General features: G+C 37.7%; 1 protein-coding gene across 1 annotated transcript in view; it reads right to left on the reverse strand.

The window, feature by feature from the left end:
* Positions 1-19,620, reverse strand: part of CHIC1 (cysteine rich hydrophobic domain 1) — a 72,544-nt gene that overhangs the window by 46,247 nt on the left and 6,677 nt on the right. Inside the window, exon 2 of the mRNA XM_049873329.1 lies at positions 4,276-4,330. Within this exon, the coding sequence (XP_049729286.1) occupies positions 4,276-4,330 (55 nt within the window). The remainder of the gene's footprint in view (positions 1-4,275; positions 4,331-19,620) is intronic.

Below are 19,620 nucleotides of genomic sequence, written 5' to 3' on the forward strand. Positions count from 1 at the left end.
GTGTGAGCTCCAGGTGAAGGCTTTCTCTCTCTGTTGGCTCTGGAGGAAGGTTCTTCTCATCAATCTTCCCCTGGACTAGGAGATTCTCTACGTAGGCACCCTGGGTCCAAAGGATGAGCTCTCCTCCTGGCACTGCTTTCTTGGTGGTATGAGGTCCTTTCTCTCTGCTTGCTTCCCTTTCATCTCTTGTAAGATAAAAGGTGGTACAGGCCACACCCCAGGGAAACTCCCTTTATATTAGATCAGGGATGTGACATTAGTAAGGATGTTACAATCCCACCCTAATCTTCTTTACCATAAAATTAGAATCACAAAATGGAGGACAACCACATAATACTAGGAATCATGGCCTAACCAAGTTGACAGATACTTTTGGGGGACACAAGTCAATCCATGACAACCCGAAAAATCAAGGTATCCCATTGAGTTCTGGCTTTTACAAATTTCACTGTATTTTATTATTCAAGAGATTTTCCATAGCTATTTTTTCCATTTGGAGAAAATGTTTATTATTAAGTCATATGAAACTCATCTAAGCCTAAGCTGCTGCTTCAATTACTGAATTATTATATAAATGATCAGGATAGGAGGGAAAACATACTAGAGAGCAAGGCTAAGATCTCATACTAAAGAGTCCTCTGTGTCCTGAAAAATTAAAAGGTCACTTATTTTCTAACGTTAATATAGTCAAGGACTATCATCATCCTGTTTACTATTATTTGGAAGTATTTGGCTTTATATCTCAGGAGAGAAAGAAAAGGTCAATAGGACAAATATTTACGTAGATGAAGAATGTAAAAGTAGCAAAATCAATTAAAATTGAAAGCCAGTGAATAGAGAAAATTGGAAAAATAATCAGGGTGAAACTGGGATAAACTGATGAAGAATGGTCAACAGCAACCAAAACTAACATTCATTGGGATGCTAATATATGCACCTGGTAATAACTACCCTGTTTCTGTCATTCCAACTGATAGTGACCCTGTAGGACAGAGTAGAATTGCCCCACAGGGTTTCCAAGGCTGTAATCATTATGAAAGCTGACTGCACCATCTTTCGCCTGTGGAGCAGCTGGTGGGTTCCAACTGCTGACCTTTCGGTTAGCAGCCGAGCACTTAACCACTGTACCACCGGAGTTCCTTGGCAATATGCTAGGACTTTTATATATGCACTCTCATTTAATCATTACAGTGAAAGATGAGGTAACCATCATCTCTCTTTTTCACATAAGAACGGAGGCTCAGAAATGACTTGCTGCAGGCCAAATGGCCAGTAGTAAATTACAGAATTTGGATTCCAACCCAGATCTACTTCAAAGCTTCTTTAACTACTCTATACTGTCTTTGAGCCCTGGTGGTACAGTGGTTAAGCATTCTGCTGCCTTCCAAAAGGTCAGCAGTTCAAATCTACCAGTTGGTCCTTGGAAACCCTATGGGGCAGTTCTACTCTATCCTATAGAGTTGCTATGAGTCAGAATTGACTCAACAGCAACCGGTTTGGTGTTTTTTTTTTTTTTTTACCGTCTTAAGCTGTTGTTGTTAGGTGCTGTTGAGTTCAGCTCTGATTCATCGTATCCCTATGCACAGCAGAACAAAACATTGCCCAGTTCTGTGCCAGCCTCACAATTGTTCCTATGTTTGAGCCCATTGTTGCGGCCACTGTGTCAATCCATCTCATCGAGGGTCCTTCTCTTTTTCTCTGACCCTCTACCAAGCATGATGTCCTTCTCCAGGGACTGGTCCCTCCTGATAACATGTTCAAAGTATGTAAGATGTAGTCTCCCTATCCTTGCTTCTAAGGAGCATTCTGGTTGTACTTCTTCCAAGACAGGTTTGTTCGTTCTTTTGGCAGTTATTGGTATATTCAATATTCTTTGCCAATACACAGCTCAAATACATCAATTTTTCTTAGGTATTCCTTATTATCTGTCCAGCTTTTGCATGCATATGAGGTGACTGAATATATTACAGCTTGGGTCAAGTGCACCTTAGTCCTCAAAGTAAAGTGACATCTTTGCTTTTTAACACTTTAAAGAGGTCTTTTGCAGCAGATTTGCCCTATGCAATATGTCATTTGATTTCTTGACTGCTGCTTCAATTGGCAAGTGAAAACCTTATGAATAGTCTTAAGCTAGCCCCCATTTTTCTGGAGGAAAATGAAACAATTAAAGAGTAAACTACCTTTTAATACTAAATTGAATACAACTTCTTATGATCTCAGAGATACCCTTTGAAAAAATAAATATGTCTTGTATCTTTCTCTTCTGTTTCCCTAAGGAAGCTGGGAGGAAGACTGGGATTAGGCCAAAGGTGAGAAGGGTAGGCAGCTGGAAAATGCATCCTGACAAAAATGAACCAATATCTTAAAAGCTTGCAAGTGGTCATCCAAGGCACAATAATTGGTCTCTATTTACCTGGAGCAACAGAGGAAGAAGGACAGTCAGGAATAGGAGGAAAATATGCCATGTGTGGCTAATTGCCTCCATGAATAACTGCCACCTTTGCCATGAGTTCAGAAGAAATATATGGTGCCCGGCTACCTCTTTGGAAAATTTTGATCAAAGACTCCATAGGAAAATCCTGATCAAAAGGGGGAAAATGCGGGACAGAATTTCAAATTCTCACAGGCTCCAGACTTTATGGAACCATGTGGAAGCTGGATGAACCCATGAAATCATTGCCCTGAGATAATCTTTAAACCTTAAACCAAAAATATCCCTGAAGTCTTCTTAAAACCAAACAATAGTTTAGCTTAACTAGTAAAAAAAGATCTGCCTTGAACCTTATGCTCTTTTAAGAACTATCTATATGGGATCAAATTGACAACAGCAACTCAAAAGATTAGATAGGAACCATAGAGGACAGTGAGTTTATGTTAACGAGGGAGGAACAACTCAGAAAAAGAGGGTGTACAATTTGAAGAATGTAATCAATGTCACTAAATTGTACAGAAAGAAACCATCGAATCGGTGTATGTTTTGTTGTGTATATTCTCAACGACAAAAAAATAAAATTTTCAAATTTATCCCATTTGAAAAGAGTTTAAAAAAAGAGAGGACAAATTAAAGTTTTAATAGGTAATACAGTTGCATGGTTCAAAAATCAAAACAGTAGTAAGATATGAAAATAAACAGTTCCATTCCCACCCCACTACCATCTGTCACATTCCCCTGCCAAAAGTAATCACTTTCATTAGTTTCATGTATATCCTTCTATAGTTTCTTTGTGCAAAAATACAAATGTGAATGTGCACATTTCTCCTTTTTGTTATACATAATATACACACTGACTCACACCTTGCTTTTCTCACAATGTAAGAGAAAAATTAACACTAAAGTATCATAAAAGCCCTTTAGAGAATGAAATGATTTTAATATATGACCAAAATCTGCACTGATAAGAGCATTATTCTAGTACTAAAATAATACCAATAATAAATTTTTAGTTTAATTTTAAATGAAATTAAATTACATGCTTCAAAATACAAAAAGGTAACTTTTTTAAACCCCAAATCAACATTTTAGCTACCCAAGCATTCAGCTATTAGCCTTTTGAAAATTATTGAGCATTTTGTAATCTAATAGCTTTTATCTCCTCTTCCACATTCCTCAAGTAATCTCAAAAGAGTATAAGTAACTTCTTTCTTTAGTCAGAACCTTCTCCTTTGGACCCAGAAAGGTAGGAGTACTGTTTTAAGAGCATTTTCCAAACACTTTTGAGCCCTAGGAAGTCTGAATACTGATCCTCAATGCTAGAAAATATTATTGAATGCAGAAGAACTAGGGAACAGAAAGGTAATAACAAGTAAGTTATTGCAGTGGGCCCAGTTTTAGAATCTCAAACTATGTAAAAGGTAAGAAAATATCCAACCAAAATTTTGACTCCTTTCAGGTATAACAAATTATACCATACGGCACCTTAAGAAATAATAGAGTGATACAAAGTTAAAATGATAAGCGGTCCAAACCTAAAAACACTGGAAATTACTGACTGAAACAGAAACAGATTACTATAGCTACCTGTGCTGAGAAAAAAAGATAAAACTGGAAAAGCTGAACAGATAAATATGACTGGCATTAATGGACAATGAACAAAGTAACTGGTCATAGGCTAGTAGTCACAAAAGCAGCTTTGACTCACAAGCAACAAGGCCTGTAAGTATCCTGGCCTCTTATTTGATTTCATTACCTATGGGCCAAAACATTTATCATAACACCGAATAAGCCATAAAACAATGCTTTTAAAACAGAAAAGTTCAAAATGAACTCTCACTTACCTTCCCTGTTAGAATTGAGGGAAATTCAGTATCAAACTTGTTGCTCAAGCCAAACCTTAAAAACAAAGACAGAACAAAATATAGTCTACCCAGCATATTTAACTCTTTCCCTTAAAAAAAAAAAGTTACAAAGCCATGCATTTTTCCTTTGATCTTGTGATTTAAAAAAGTGTCCTGAAAAAAAATTTGTGATACTTATTGAAAATAAATCTTTGACTATTACTCCAAATAAACAGCAAAAGAAGCTTAATGGGAGTAAATGTTAAGATTGCATTCTAACTAGACCTCTAGACCTACATATGGCATTAAAAATAATAAATTAGAGAAACACTGATATATAGCTAGAAATACCATAATTATAACTGAAATATTTCTGCTAAACCATACTTCATTTGATAACTGTTGGAGCTGGATGATGGGTAGTACATGGCAGTGCATTATACTATTCTTTCTACTTTTGTGCATATAGAAAATTTTTTCTAATAAAAGGTTACCCCAACTTTGAAACTATAGAGTTCGACAACTTGTAACCAGTTACTATTCAGATATTCAAAGGTTGGTTGTTATGACTGGCTTTCATCTATGTGCTCAACCGGTTTTGAGGAAACAAATTCCAACCTCTAAAGCCCCAACTCTCTCAAGTACACTTACTGAAGTCTGTACAAAGAAGTCAAAACGAATTTTATGAATGTACATTTACCTACTTGTTGATTTCAGTAGGAATAACAAAGCACCTCCTCCAGGTTAAATGATGTTATACAATAGTGACTACAACTTTATGTTAGTGGATATAAGCAAAAAGGAAAATACTCTATCATTTAGTAGGAACTCCTTGTGAGGTAACGGTAACCATTAACTGTGTACTTACTATGGACCAGAAACTGCGTTAGGTACTTTAAATGTATTACTTCTAAACTTGACAATCAAACAAGAAATGTATTGTCATACTTATTGTATAAACAAGTAAGCTGGTACTCAGAATGAATGAATGAAATGACTTGCCCAAAGTCATGTACGTAGTAAATGGGGGAAACCAAAATTCAAATGCTCACCCCAAAGTTCTTTCTGTGCTATATTAAGCTCCTTGAGAGCATTGATTGTGGCTTATTTTGCTCTCTTTCATTATGCCTAATAGCATAATGGAATACCAAACCAAAACCAAACCCAGTGCCGTCGAGTCGATTCCGACTCATAGCGACCCTACAGGACAAAGTAGAATGGCCCCATAGAGTTTCCAGGGAGTGCCTGGCAGATTAGAACTGCCGAACCTTGGGTTAGCAGCCGTAGCACTTAACCACACCACCAGGGTTTCCTAATGGAATACAGTAGGTATTTAATAAATATTTGTTTAATAATAGGCTACCGTACTGCTTGATTCAAATGATTTATTGCACTTTGGTTAGGGTCACTTTAAAGAAACGTGGACATCAGGTCCTTAGGAAAGAATCCAATGTCCTATTAAAACTCTTGTGGGAATATCATATATTCTTTCCATCATTTATGCTCATAGCTCCCTTTCAAGGACACAAGCCCATTTTAGGCATGAAGACTCTCTATACTTAGCAGCTAGTAACAAGGCATACACCTGTGCATAAATATACTATACCTTATATGTTTATACTTTAAAACAAGTTCTATGTTTTAAAAGAGTTGACGAAATTAATAAACAACTATAAAAAGACCTTAACTCCATTAAAAAACAATTACTTCTGTTGTTCAGGTGTCAGTACAAGTAATAAGAACGTAAAATACAAACACACGTTCCTTTTAAATCTATAAATAGGCACAGAAGTACAGCCAAACTTAAAACAAGATGGGACACCCCTGTACATAAATCTTTTTATGCCAACTTTCATCCTACGTTTGACAAATTGACACTCTAGTATTAAACAAGTATTTGCAATGATATGCTATCTCAGCGATCAATAATACAACAAATATTTAAGAGAGCAAGACACATACTTCATTTAAATCACTATTTAGCTAGTTAAATGTATATCACTAGTCAAAAAGCAATTGATGCTATGTTCCACAGTCAGCCCTTGGCCTTGTTATGACTGATGATATTGGGCATTTCTATCATCTCTTTCCACAGAGGTAGTCAATTTGAGTCCTGTGTATTCCATCCAGCAAAGTCCACCTGTATACTTGCCATTTACATTGTTGAAAAAAGGTATTTGCAATGAAGAAGTCATTGGTTCTGCAAAATTCTATCACACGATCTCCAGCATCGTTTCTATCACCAAGGCTGTATTTTCCAACTACCTATCCTTTTTTGTTTCTAACTTTCACATTCCAATCACCAATAATTATCAATGCATCCTAAGAGCATGTCTGATCAATTTCAGACTGGAGAAGTTGGCAAAAATCCTTAATTTCTTCATCTTTGGCTCTAGTGATTGGTGCGTGAATTTGAATAATATTTGTATTGACTGGTCTTCCTTGCAGGCATTTGGATGTTACACAACTACTGACAGCATTGTACTTCAGGATAGATCTTGAAATGTTCTTTTTGACAATGAATGCAACACCATTCCTCTCCAATTTTTCATCCCTGGCATAGCAGACCATGATTCTTTGACTCAAAATGACCAATATCAGTACATTTTAGCTCACTGATGCCTAGGATATTGATGTTTATGTGTTCCATTTCATTGTTGATGATTTCCAATTTTCCTAAATTAATACTTTGTACATTTTGAGTTTCGATTATAAATAGATGTTTGCAGCTGTTCTCATTGTGAGTCATGCCACATCAGCAAATGAAGGTTCTGAAAGCTTGACTCCATCCATGTCATCAAGGTCGACTCTACTTTGAGGAGGCAGCTCCTCCTCAGTCATATTTTGAGTGCCTTCCAACCTGAAGGGCTCATCATCTGGCACTATATCAGACAATGTTCTGCTGGTATTCATAAGAGGACAATTAGACAATGAGAGGATTGAAATCATTAATTAGAACAAGGCCAGGGGCCGACTGTGGAACAGACCATCAACTGCTCATGTGCAAGTTCAAGCTGAAGTTGAAGAAAATTAGAACCAATCCAAGAGAGCCAAAGTGCAACTTCGAGTATATTCCACCTGAATTCAGAAACCATCTGAAGGGCAGATTTGATGCACTGAACACTAATGACCAAAGACCATAAGAGCTGTGAAATGACATCAAGGACATCATACAAGAAGAAAGCAAGAGGTCATTAAAAAGACAGGAAAGAAAGAAACAACAAAATGGATGTCAGAAGAGACTCTGAAACTTGCTCTTGAACGTCGAGGTAGCATATGATCAAGAACCAATGGTACTGAAGGAAGAGGTCCAAGCTGCTCTGAAGGCATTGGCAAAAAACAAGGATCCAGGAACTGACGAAATGCCAATTGAGATCTTTCACAAAGGGATGCAGCACTGAAAGTGCTCACTCGTCTATGCCAAGAAATTTGAAGACAGCTACCTGGCCAAGCAACCGGAAGAGATCCATATTTATGCCTATTCCCAAGAAAGGTGATCCAACTGAACGTGGAAATTATAGAACAATATCATTAATACAACAAGCAAGCAAAATTTTGCTGAAGATCATTCAAAAACAGCTAGAGCACTATATTGAAAGGGAACTGCCAGAAATTCAGGCTGGTTTCAGAAGAGGACGTGGAACCAGGGATATCACTGCTGATGTCAGATGGATCCTGGCTGAAAGCAGAGAATACCAGAAGGACCAGAAGGATGTTTACCTGTGTTTTATTTTTTTCCTTTTTTTTTTTAATTAATTTTTATTAAGCTTCAAGTGAACATTTACCATTCCAATCAGTCTGTCACATGTAGGTTTACATACATCTTACTCCCTTCTCCCACTTGCTCTCCCCCTATTGAGTACCTGTGTTTTATTGACTATGCAAAGGCATTCGACTGTGTGGATCGTAACAAATTATGGATAACACTGTGAAGAATGGGAATTTCAGAACACTTAATTGTGCTCACGAGGAACCTTTACATGGATCAAGAGGCAGTTGTTTAGACAGAACAAGGGAATACTGATTGGTATAAAATGAGGAAAGGTGTGTGTCAGGGTTGTATTCTTTCACCATACCTATTTAATCCGTATGCTGAACAAATAATCCGAGAAGCTGGACTATATGAAGAATTGGGCATCAGGATGGGAAGACTCATTAACAACCTGTGTTATGCAGATGACACAACTTTGCTTGCTGAAAGTGAAAAGAACTTGAAGCACTTACTAATGAAGATCAAAGACCACAGCCTTCAGTATGGATTGCACCTCAACATCAAGAAAACAAAAATCCTCACAATAGGACCAATGAACAACATCATGATAAACAGAGAAAAGATTGAAGTTGTCAAGGATTTCATTTTACCTGGATCCACAATCAACAGCCATGGAAGTAGCAGTCAATATATCAAAAGACACATTGCATTGGGTAAATCTGCTGTCAAAGACCTCTTTAAAGTGTTGAAAAGCAAAGATGTCACCTTGAAGACTAAGGTGCACCAGATCCAAGCCATGGTGTTTTCAGTTGCTTCATTTACGTGAGAAAGCTGGGTGATGAATAAAGAAGACAGAAGAAGAAATGATGCCTTTGAATTGTGGTGCTGGCGAAGAATATTGAATATACCATGTACTGCCAAAAGAACAAACAACTCTGTCTTGGAAGAAGTACAACCAGAATGCTCCTTAGAAGCAAGGATGGCGAGACCACGTCTTATATACTTGGACATGTTATCATGAAGGATCAGTCCCTGGAGAAGGGCATCATGCTTGGCAAAGTACAGGGTGAGCGGAAAAGAGGAAGACCCTCAACGAGATGGACTGACACAGTGGCTGCAACAATGGGCTCCAGTATAACAACAATTGTGAGGATGGCGCAGGACCAGGCATTGTTTTATTCTCCTGTATATAGGGTTCCTATGAGTCAGAACTGATTTGACAGCACCTAACAACAACAACACATGTAGTATGTGTGGTGTATTTGTGTATTCTGTGGGTGTACTGCTGAATTCCAGAGATTGTCATTGCCCTGGAAAAGACAAAAAGACTTAAATGGTGGATTGTTCTACTCATTCCCTGATTTCAGAGACATCAAGAGCACTGTTGCTATGAGTTGGAGCCGAATCAATGGCAACAGATTTGGGTTTTTTTTGGTGCCCTTTTTGGACAATATAAAGTTACAGGTCCTTTTAATGTTTTATTGGCCAAGCACACTGGAAATCGAAATTGAAAGCACAATACCATTTACAATTGCTCCAGTAAAAAGGAAATGCTTAGGCATACTCCTAAAAAAAATGCAGAGGAGCTGTACGCTAAAAATTACAAAAAGCTGATTCAATAAGCAAAGAAGGCCTAAATAATTAGAGAGACATATCATGTCCATGGAATGAAAGACTCAACATTCGAAAGCAGTTGCAGCCTTACATAGACAGGGAACTGACAGAAATTCAAGCTGGATTCAGAAGAGGACATGAAACATCCATGCTGATGTCAGATGGATCTTGACTGAAAGCAGAGAATACCAGAAAGATGTTTACTTGTATTTTACTGACTATGCAAAGGCATTCAACTGTGTGGATCATAACAAATTATGGATAACATTGGAAATGCCATAAGACTTAATTGTGCTCATGAGAAATCTGTTCTTAGACAAAGAGGCAGTCGTTAGAACAGTACAAGGGGCTATGGCATGGTTTAAAGTCAGGAAAGGTGTGCGTCGGGGTTGTATCATTTCACCATATTTATTCAAACTGTATGCTGAACAAATAATCCAAGAAGCTGGATTATATGAAGAACAGGACATCAGGACTGGAGGAAGACTCATTAAGAGCCTGCATTATGCAGATGACACAACCTTGCTTGCTGAAAGTGAAGAGTACTTGAAGTGCTTACTGATGAAGATCAGAGACCAAAGCCTTCAGTATGGATTACACCTCGGTACAAAGAAAACAAAAATCCTCACTACTGGACCAATAAACATCATGACGAATGGAGAAAAGATTGAAATTGTCACAGACTTCATTTTACTTGGATCCATAATCAACACCCATGTAAGCAGCAGCCAAGGTATCAAAGGACACATTGCATTGGGCAAATCTGCTACAAAAGACCTCTTCAAAGAACTAAAACGCAAAGATATCACTTTAAGGATTAAGGTGGCGCCTGACCCAAGTCATGGTGTTTTCAATGGCCTCACATGGATGCGAAAGCTGGATAATGAATAAGGAAGACCTACGAAGAGTTGATGCCTTTGTATTATGGTGTTGGCAAAGAATACTGAATATACCATGGACTGCTAAAAAAAGAACAAATCTGTCTTGGAAGGACGGCCAGAATGCTCCTTAGAAGCAAGGATGGTGAGACTTTGCCTCACATACTTTGGACGTGTTACCAGGAGGAATCAGTCCCTAGAGAAGGATATCATGCTTGGTAAGGTGGAGGGTCAGTGATAAAGAGGAAGACCCTCCACCAGATGGATTAACACAGTGGCTGCAACACTGGGCTCAAGCATAACAATGATCATGAGGATGGTGTGGGACCAGGCAGTGTTTCGTTCTGTTGTACACAGGGTTGCTATGAGTCGGAACAGATTTGACGGCACTTAACAACAACAACGGTCAGAAAGAGGTAATTAATTCATTATTACAAATAGTAAATTTTTATTGTGTAGCATAGAGAAATAGATGCAAGTTTCACTTTTAGAAAGTAGACACGATACATTTTAAAGAGAGAGCTCTATTCATATGCCTTTTAGATGTAATAACAATAACATGTTCCTACCTTTTTTAGATATTGCTACCATTATAACTTCTCCCAACTGCCGTTCCTCTACTTGATATCAAATACATAGAGGGTACATACAGGTTTATCCCTCAAAATGTTTTGAATATTTTATTTAAAAATTCTAACATGTTCTAATGTTAGAATAAATAAAGATAAATAAAGTAGAAAATATAAAAATAGATAAAATCAATGAAACCAAAAGTTGGTTCTTTGAAAAGTTCACCAATATTGAGAATTTTAGCAGACTGACAAAAAAAAAAAAAGTGAAGATGCAAATAATTAAAATCTGAAAGTGGTGACATTACAATTTACCTACAGAAATAAAAAAAGATCATAAGAGAATATTATAAACACAAATTAGATAACTTCGATGAAATGGACAAATTCTTACAAACACATAAACTACACAGATTGTCTCAATAAGAAACAGGAAATCTCAAATGAAAGGTACCCAAATTAGAAAAGAAGTAAAACCAGTTTTATTCACAGATAATATGATTCTATATATGGAAAATCCCAAAAATACCACGAGTAAGCTTGATTTACAAAATAATATTATAATCATTATTCTCTGTTCTTGAGCATAGAGAATGTGACCCAGCTGCCTGTACCAATGATTGTTAAGAAAGAGGATTCAAAATGTAAGATCACAGTCTGTAGTCAATCTGTGAAAAGGTGAAGCTTTCAATGGTTTTGTCCATTTGTGATGTTAATATATACTAATGACCCAGAGCTCTCCTCGGACTTGGGCAGACATGGCTGCGGCAGCATGCTTGTCCATTTTCCCACTTTTTTGTAATATTTTCTCAAATTCGGACAGACATTAGTTCTGGCAGCATGCCTGTCCTCTTCCCACTTTCGGCTTTTTGAATATATGCCAAATAAAACTCTATTTTTGTTTAACTAAACTTGGTGATATTTTTTCCCTACAACAGGCTACTGCTGTTGTTGTTAGCTGTGGTCAAAAAAAAAATCAAGTCAGTTCTAATTCATAGTGATCCTATGTACAAAAGAACGAAACACTACCCAGTCCTGCGCCATCCTCGCAATCGTTATCCTTGAGCGCACTGTTGCAGCCACTGTGTCAATCCATCTTGTTGAGGGTCTTACTCTTTTTTGCCAACCGTCTAATCTACCAAGCATGATGTCCTTCTCCAGGGACTGATCTGTCCTTATAAAATGTCCAAAGTATGTGAGATGAAGTCTCGCCACCCTTGCTTCTAAGGAGCATTCTGGCTGTACTTCTTCCAAGACAGATTTGTTTATTCCTCTGCTATTCCATCGTATATTCTGTATTCTTCACCAGCATCATAATTCAAAGGCATCATTTCTTCTGCAGTCTTCCTTACTCATCGTCCAGCTTTCACATGCGTATGAGGTGACGGAAAACACAATGGCTTGGATCAGACGAACCTTAATCCTTACAAGTGACATCTTTGATTTTTAATACTTTAAAGAGCTCTTTTGCAGCAGATTTGCCCAGTGCAATACATCCTTTAATTTCTTGGCTGCTGCTTCCATTGGGGTTGATTGTAGATTCAATAAAATGAAATCTTTGACAACTTCAATCTTTTCTCCATTTATCATGATGCTGTTTATTGGTCCAGTTGTGAGGATTTTTGTTTTTTTATTGAGCTCTAATCCATACTGAAGGCTTTGGTCTTTGATCTTCATCAGTAAGCGCTTCAAGTCCTCTTCACTTTCAGCAAACCAGGTTGTGTCATATGTATATCGCAGGTTGTTACTGAGTCTTCCTCCAATCCTGACGCCGCGTTCTTCTTCATACAGTCCAGCTTCTTGGATTATTTGCTCAATGTACAGATTGAATCAGTATGGTGAAAGATTACAACCCTGACACATACCTTTCCTGACTTTAAACCATGCCATATCCCCTTGTACTGTTCAAACGACTGTCTCTCGGTCTATGAACAGGTTCCTCATGAGCACGATTAAGTATTACAGAATTCCCATTCTTTGCAATGTTATCCGTAATTTGTTATGATCCACACAGTCGAATGCCTTTATATAGTCAATAAAATACAAGTAAACATCTTTCTGATATTCTCTGCCTTCAGCCAGGATCCATTTGATATCAGCAAAGATATCCCTGGTTCCATGTCCTCTTCTGAATCCGGCTTGAGTTTCCGGCAGTTCCCTGTCAATGTACTGCTGCAGTTGCTTCTTAACGATTTCAGCAGAATTTACTGGTGTGTGATATTAATGATACTGTTTGATAATTCCTGCACTCTGTTCAATCACCTTTCTTTAGAACAGGTACAAATATAGATCTCCTCCACTCAGCTGGCCAGGTAGCTGTCTTCGAGTTTCTTGGCACAGACAAGTTAGCACTTCCAGTGCTGCATCCGTTTGTTGAAACATCTCAGTTGGTATTCTGTCAACTCCTGGAGCCTTGTTTTTCACCAGTGCTTTCAGTACAGCTTGGACTTCTTCAATACCATCAGTTCCTGATCATATGCCACCTCTCAAAATGGTCAAACATCGACTAATTCTTTTTGGTATAATAACTCTGTGTATTCCTTCCATCTTCTTTTGATACTTTCTGCATCATTTAGTATTTTCCCCATAGATTCCTTCACTATTGCAACTCGAGGGTTGAATTTTTTCTTCAGTTCATTCAGCTTGAGAAATGTCGAATGTATTCTTCCCTTTTGGTTTTCTAACTCCAGCTCTTTGCACATGTCATTATAACACTTTACTTTGTCTTCTTGAGCTGTCCTTTGAAATCTTCTGTTTAGCTCTTTTATTTCATCATATCTTCCATTAACATTAGCTACTCAGCATTCAAAAGCAAGTTTCAGAGTCTCTTCTGACATCCATTTTGCTGTTTTCTTTCCTTCCTGTCTTTTTAATGACCTCTTGCTTCCTTCTTGTACAATGTCCTTGATATCATTCCACAACTCATCTGGTCTTCGATCATTACTGCTCAATGCATCAAATCCGTTCTTGAGATGGTTCCTAAATTCAGGTGGGATATACTTAAGGTCAGACTCTGGCTCTTTTAGACTAGTTCTAATTTTCTTCAACGTGCATGTGAGTAACTCATGTTCTGTTCCACAGTCAGGCCCTGGAGTTGTCCCGGCTGGTTATATTGAGCTTTTCCACATCTGTTTCCACAGATGTAGTTGATTTGGTTCCTGTGTATTCCATCTGCGGAGGTCCAAGTGCACAGTCACCATTTATGTTGTTGAAAAAAGTTATTTGCAATGAAGAAGTCGTTGTTCTTGCAAAATTCTATCCTGTGATCTCTGACATCGTTTTTAACAAAAAGGCCATATTTTCCAACTACCAATCCTCCTTTTTTTCCAACTTTCGCATTCCAATCGCCAGTAATTATCAATACATCTCAATTGCATGTTTGATCAATTTCAGACAGAAGCTGGTAAAAATTGTCAACAATAAATGAATTCAGAAAACTGCAGTATACAAGATCAATATACAAAAACCAATTGTTATTCTGTACATGAGCAATGAATAATCTGAAAAGGTAATTAAGAAAACAATTCCATTTATACTAGTATCTAAAAGAATAAAGTACTTAAGTATAAATTTAACCAAGGAAGTTAAAGACTTATACACTTAAAACTATAAGACACTGGTGAAAGCAATTAAAGGATACCTAAATAAATTGTTGCTTTAAAAAAAATCATGGTGCAGTTGTTAAGAACTTGGCTGTTAACCAAAAGGTCAGCAGTTCAAATCCACCACCCGCTCCTTGGAAACCCTATTGGGCAACTCTACTCTGTCCTGTAGGGTTGCTATGAGTCAGAATGGGCTTGATGGCAACGGGTTTGTTTTTTTGGTTTGGAGTTTAAACAGTTAAGCTCTTGGCAACTAATAGGCTGGCTGTTCAAGTTTGCCCAGAGGCACCTTGGAAGAAAGTCCTGGCTGCCTGCTTCCAAAAGGTCACTGCCATTGAAAACCCTATGCAGCACAGTTCTACTCTAACACATGGGGTCACCATGAGTCAGAATCAACTTGACAGCAATTGGTTTATTTCATTTTTTTTAAATAAATAAAAACACATCCCATGTTCCTGGATGGAAAGCCTCAGGGGTTTACATTAACTTTACTTCCAGTAATTGGTCTTTGTTCTTGACTCCTGGGAGGTAGCTCTAAAACCACCAAACCAACCCGCTGCCGTTGCATTGATTCCGATTCATAGCGACCCTATAGGACAGAGCAGAACTGCCCCATAGGGTTTCCAAGGAGTGCCTGATGGATTCAAATTGCTGACCTTTTGGTTAGCAGCCGAGCTCTTAACCACTGTGCCACCAGGGCCCCAACTCTAACCCTTGGAATTTTCTAGCTGAGGTGCCTTTGTTAAAGTCCTCCAGACCATATCTTAAAGTTTAACTAATAAGGTGATTGAGGTAGGGGCTGGCCAGCCCAGAAAGACCACCTCTTGATATCAGCTGACCTCAAGGGAGGTGGGCTGATTCAATCAGTCATGGCTACATAATGAGACTACAATAAAGGCTCTGGACATGGAAGCTCAATGGGCTTCCTGGTTGGTGAAAGACATTAATACAGGTGGGAGGGTAGCATGTCCCTTTTTTGGAACATGGAAGTTCTGCATTGGCAACTCTCCCAAACTTCACCCTAGGTATCTCTTTTTTTGCTGATTTTGATTTGTATCCTTAAAAACAAAACTGTAATCATAAGTATAGTGCTTTCTGTGAGTTTTGTGACTCATTCCAGTGAATTATCAAACCACAGGGAGTACTGGGAGCCAGCAAGTCAGAAGTGAGGGTTCTAGGAACCCCTGAGCTTATGGTTGGTATCCTGATGGAGTAAGGGAAAACCCTGAATTTGTAGCCAGCAGGTCAGAAGTGGGGGTGCTGTGCGGATTCCCAAGGCGAAGTCTTTGGCCAACCTGGCACTCTGAAGGTCTGTGTCCTTTACCCTGTGTGACCTCTACATGGTTATGGTCAGAGGAAGAATTGTTGCATGTGCAGCTGGTGTCAGAATAGAAGTGGTAAAGATATAAAAAATAGGGACTTTGATTTATGTGGATTATTATCCTCTCAAAGGCTTAGTATTGTTAACATGTCAATACTACCCAAAGTGATCTACAGATTTAATACAATCTCTGTCAAAATTCCAACCATCTCTTTTTTTTTCAGAAATGGAAAAGTCAATCCTTAAATTCATCCGAAATTACACAAGGTCCTGAATGGTCAAAACAATCTTGAAAAAGAAGAACAAACTAGGAGGACTCATATTTCCCAATTTTCCAATTTCAAAATGTACTACAAAGCTATGCAATCAAAATGGTATGGCAGGAACCCTCATCTATTGCTGGTGGGAATGTAAAACGGTGCAGCCACTGTGGAAAACAGTTTGGTGGTTCCTCAAAATGTTGAATATAGAACTACCATATGATCCAGCAATCCCAATCCCAGTTATACACCCATGAGAAGTGAAGGCTGGAATACAAACAGAAACCTGTACACCAACGTTCACTGTGGCACTTTCCACAATAGCCAAAAGGTGAAAACGACCAAAATGTCTAACAAGAGATGAATGGATAAACAAAATGTGGTATATATACTCAAGGGAATACTACTCAGCCATAAAGAGAAATCAAGTCCTGATGCATGCCACAACATGGATGAACCTTGAAAACATCATGCTGAGTGAAATAACTCAGTTGGAAAAAGACAAATACTGTACGGTCTCACTTATATGAAATAAGCAAATACATACAAGCCAAAGATTACTAGTTGTTACGAAGGGTGGGAAAAAGTGGGAAAGGGGGAGTTTTTGCTTAGGGGGCACTGAGTTTATGTTAACGGTGGTAGAATGATTTGGAAAAGAATAGTGAGAATGGTTGCACAAGTTGAAGAATATAATCAATGTTACTGAACTGTACATGTAGAAATGCTTGAGATGACATATGTTTTATTTTGTACATTTTCATCAAAATCAAACAATAAACCAGTGTGATACCGGTATAAGGATGGACATAGATCAATGAAATAGAACTCAGAGTCCGGAAACAAACTCATATATATACAGCTACTTGATTTTTGACAACGGTGCTGTTATGGATTATTGAATTGTGTCCCCCCAAAATGTGTGTCAACTTGGCTAGACCATGATTCCCAGTATTGTGTGAGTGTCCATCATTTTGTCATTTGATGTGATTTTCCTATGTGTTGTAAATTCTACCTCTATGATGTTAATGAGGCAGGATAAGATGCAGATATGTTTATGAGGCAGGACTCAATCTACAAGATTGGGTTGTATCTTGAGTCAATCTCTTTTGAGATATAAAAGAGAGAAGCAAGAAGAGACGGGGGACCTCATACCACCAAAAAAGCAACACTAGGAGCAGAGCACATCCTTTGGACCTGGACTTCCTACACTGAGAAGCTTCTAGACCAGGAGAAGATTGCTGACAAGGACGTTCCCCCAGAACTACCAGAGAGAGAAAGTCTTCCCCTAGAGCTCGCACCCTAAATTTGGACTTCTAGCCTCCTAAACTGTGAGAGAATAAATTTCTCTTTGCTATAGCCATCCACCTGTAGTATTTCTGTTAAAACTGCACTAGATGACTAAGACAGGTGCCAAGTCCATTCACTGGGGAAAGAATGGTCTCTTCAAAACAATGGTGCTGGGACAACTTGATTTCCACATGCAGAATAATGACACTGGACCCCTACCTCACACCATATGTAACTTAAAATAGATCAATGATCTAAATATAAGAGCTAAAACCATACAACTCTTAGAATAATACTCTTAGGGGTAAAGCTTCAGGACCTTGTTTCTGGCAGTGGATTCTTAGATATGACACCAAAAGCTCAAGCAACACAAGAAAAAATAGATAAATTGGACTTCATCAAAATTAAAAAATTGTACATCAAGAAAGTAAAAAGACAACCTAAGGAATTGGAGAAAATGTTTGGAAACCCTGATAAGTGTTTAATGTACAGACTATATAAAGAACTCCTAGAACTCAATAAAAAACAAAGAACCCAATCAAAAAATAGGCAAAGAACTTGAATAGACATTTCTCTGAGAAGATATACAAATGGCCAATAAATACATTAAAAGACACTCAACATCATCAGTCATTATGGAAATGCAAATCATAACCACAATAAGGTATCACTTCACAACCACTAGAATGGCTATTATTAAAAAATAAATAAGCAAAAAAAAAACTAGTATTGGTATGGATGTGGAGAAACTGGAACCCTCATCCATTACTGGTGGAAATGTAAACTGCTGCAGCCACTGTGGAAAAGTTTGGTGGTTCCCCAAAAAATAAAACATAGAATTACCATATGACCCAGCATTCCACTCCTGGATATATACCCAAAAGACTTGAAAGCAGGGACTCAGATAGTTGTACACCAATGTTCATTGCAGCATTATTCACACCACCCAAATGGTGGAAACAACCCAAGTGTCCATCGATAGACGAATGGATAAAGAAAATGTGGTATATACACACAATAGAATATTATTTTACTACAAAAAGGAATGAAGTTCTAATACATGCTAAGATATGGATGAACCTTGAAAACATTATGCTAAGTTAAATAAGTCAGACACAAAAGAACAAACATTGTATGACCCAATTTATATGAGATAGCTATACTAGACAGATACTTAGAGATAGAAATCAGTGATTACCATAGGCTGGAAAGGAGGGAGGAATTAAAGTTATTACGTAATGGGTACAGAGTTTCTTTTTGAGGTGATGAAAGAGTTTTGGAAACTAATAGTGGTAATGCTTGCACAGCATTGTGTCATTAATATCACTAGATTGTAAAATTGAAAATGGTTAAAATGGCAAATTTCATGTTGCGTACGTTCTACCACAATAAAAAAAAATTCTTAACTTTGCTATTGTCTCTTTTTACTTATTTCCAGACAAACGAATTTTTGTAGTTTCCATTTTGTCAATAGCCCCTCCCTTCTTAATCTCTTCATTTTTGATGCTGCCACTTTACTGAAAATAACCCTTCAGAGTTCATCTTGTCTTATTGTCAAATTCTATGTCCTCTTCAGAATTTTTCTCCCTGACTTTGCCTGCAGTTTGTGACACCGTTGATCGCTCCCTAATACTCTCCCATTTCTTCCATTTCCTCTTCCTTGACTTTTTCCAAAATTTAGCTTTTAGCTATCTGCTTCTCTTTCTAAAGGAAACTATAACAGCTTATTTCTATTTATAGCTTTGACAATCACTTCTTTTCTGGTGAATATGAAATCTGTATCTCTAGTTCTACATTTTCAGAAGTGCTCTAGTCCCTTATCTTTAATTGCATACTGAAAATTTCCATTTGCATATCTTGCCATAAAAAGAATACCACCTTAAGTGAAACATGCCTAAAATTAAATTTTACCATTTAGTAGAAACTGGTTCCCCCTCTCAAATTCCTCATCTCTGTCAATGGGACCATTAATCTCCTCCTTTAACCTAGACCCTGTTATCATTTTTGCACCTTGCCTCTCTTATTTTTTGCACTCTCTCCATAACCAGATGGTCCCTAAAGTCCTGTTATTTCTTCCTTAGGTAACATTCTCATAACGATTT

This window comes from Elephas maximus, chromosome X (genome assembly GCF_024166365.1).
Source record: "Elephas maximus indicus isolate mEleMax1 chromosome X, mEleMax1 primary haplotype, whole genome shotgun sequence".
NCBI classification, from domain to species: domain Eukaryota; kingdom Metazoa; phylum Chordata; class Mammalia; order Proboscidea; family Elephantidae; genus Elephas; species Elephas maximus.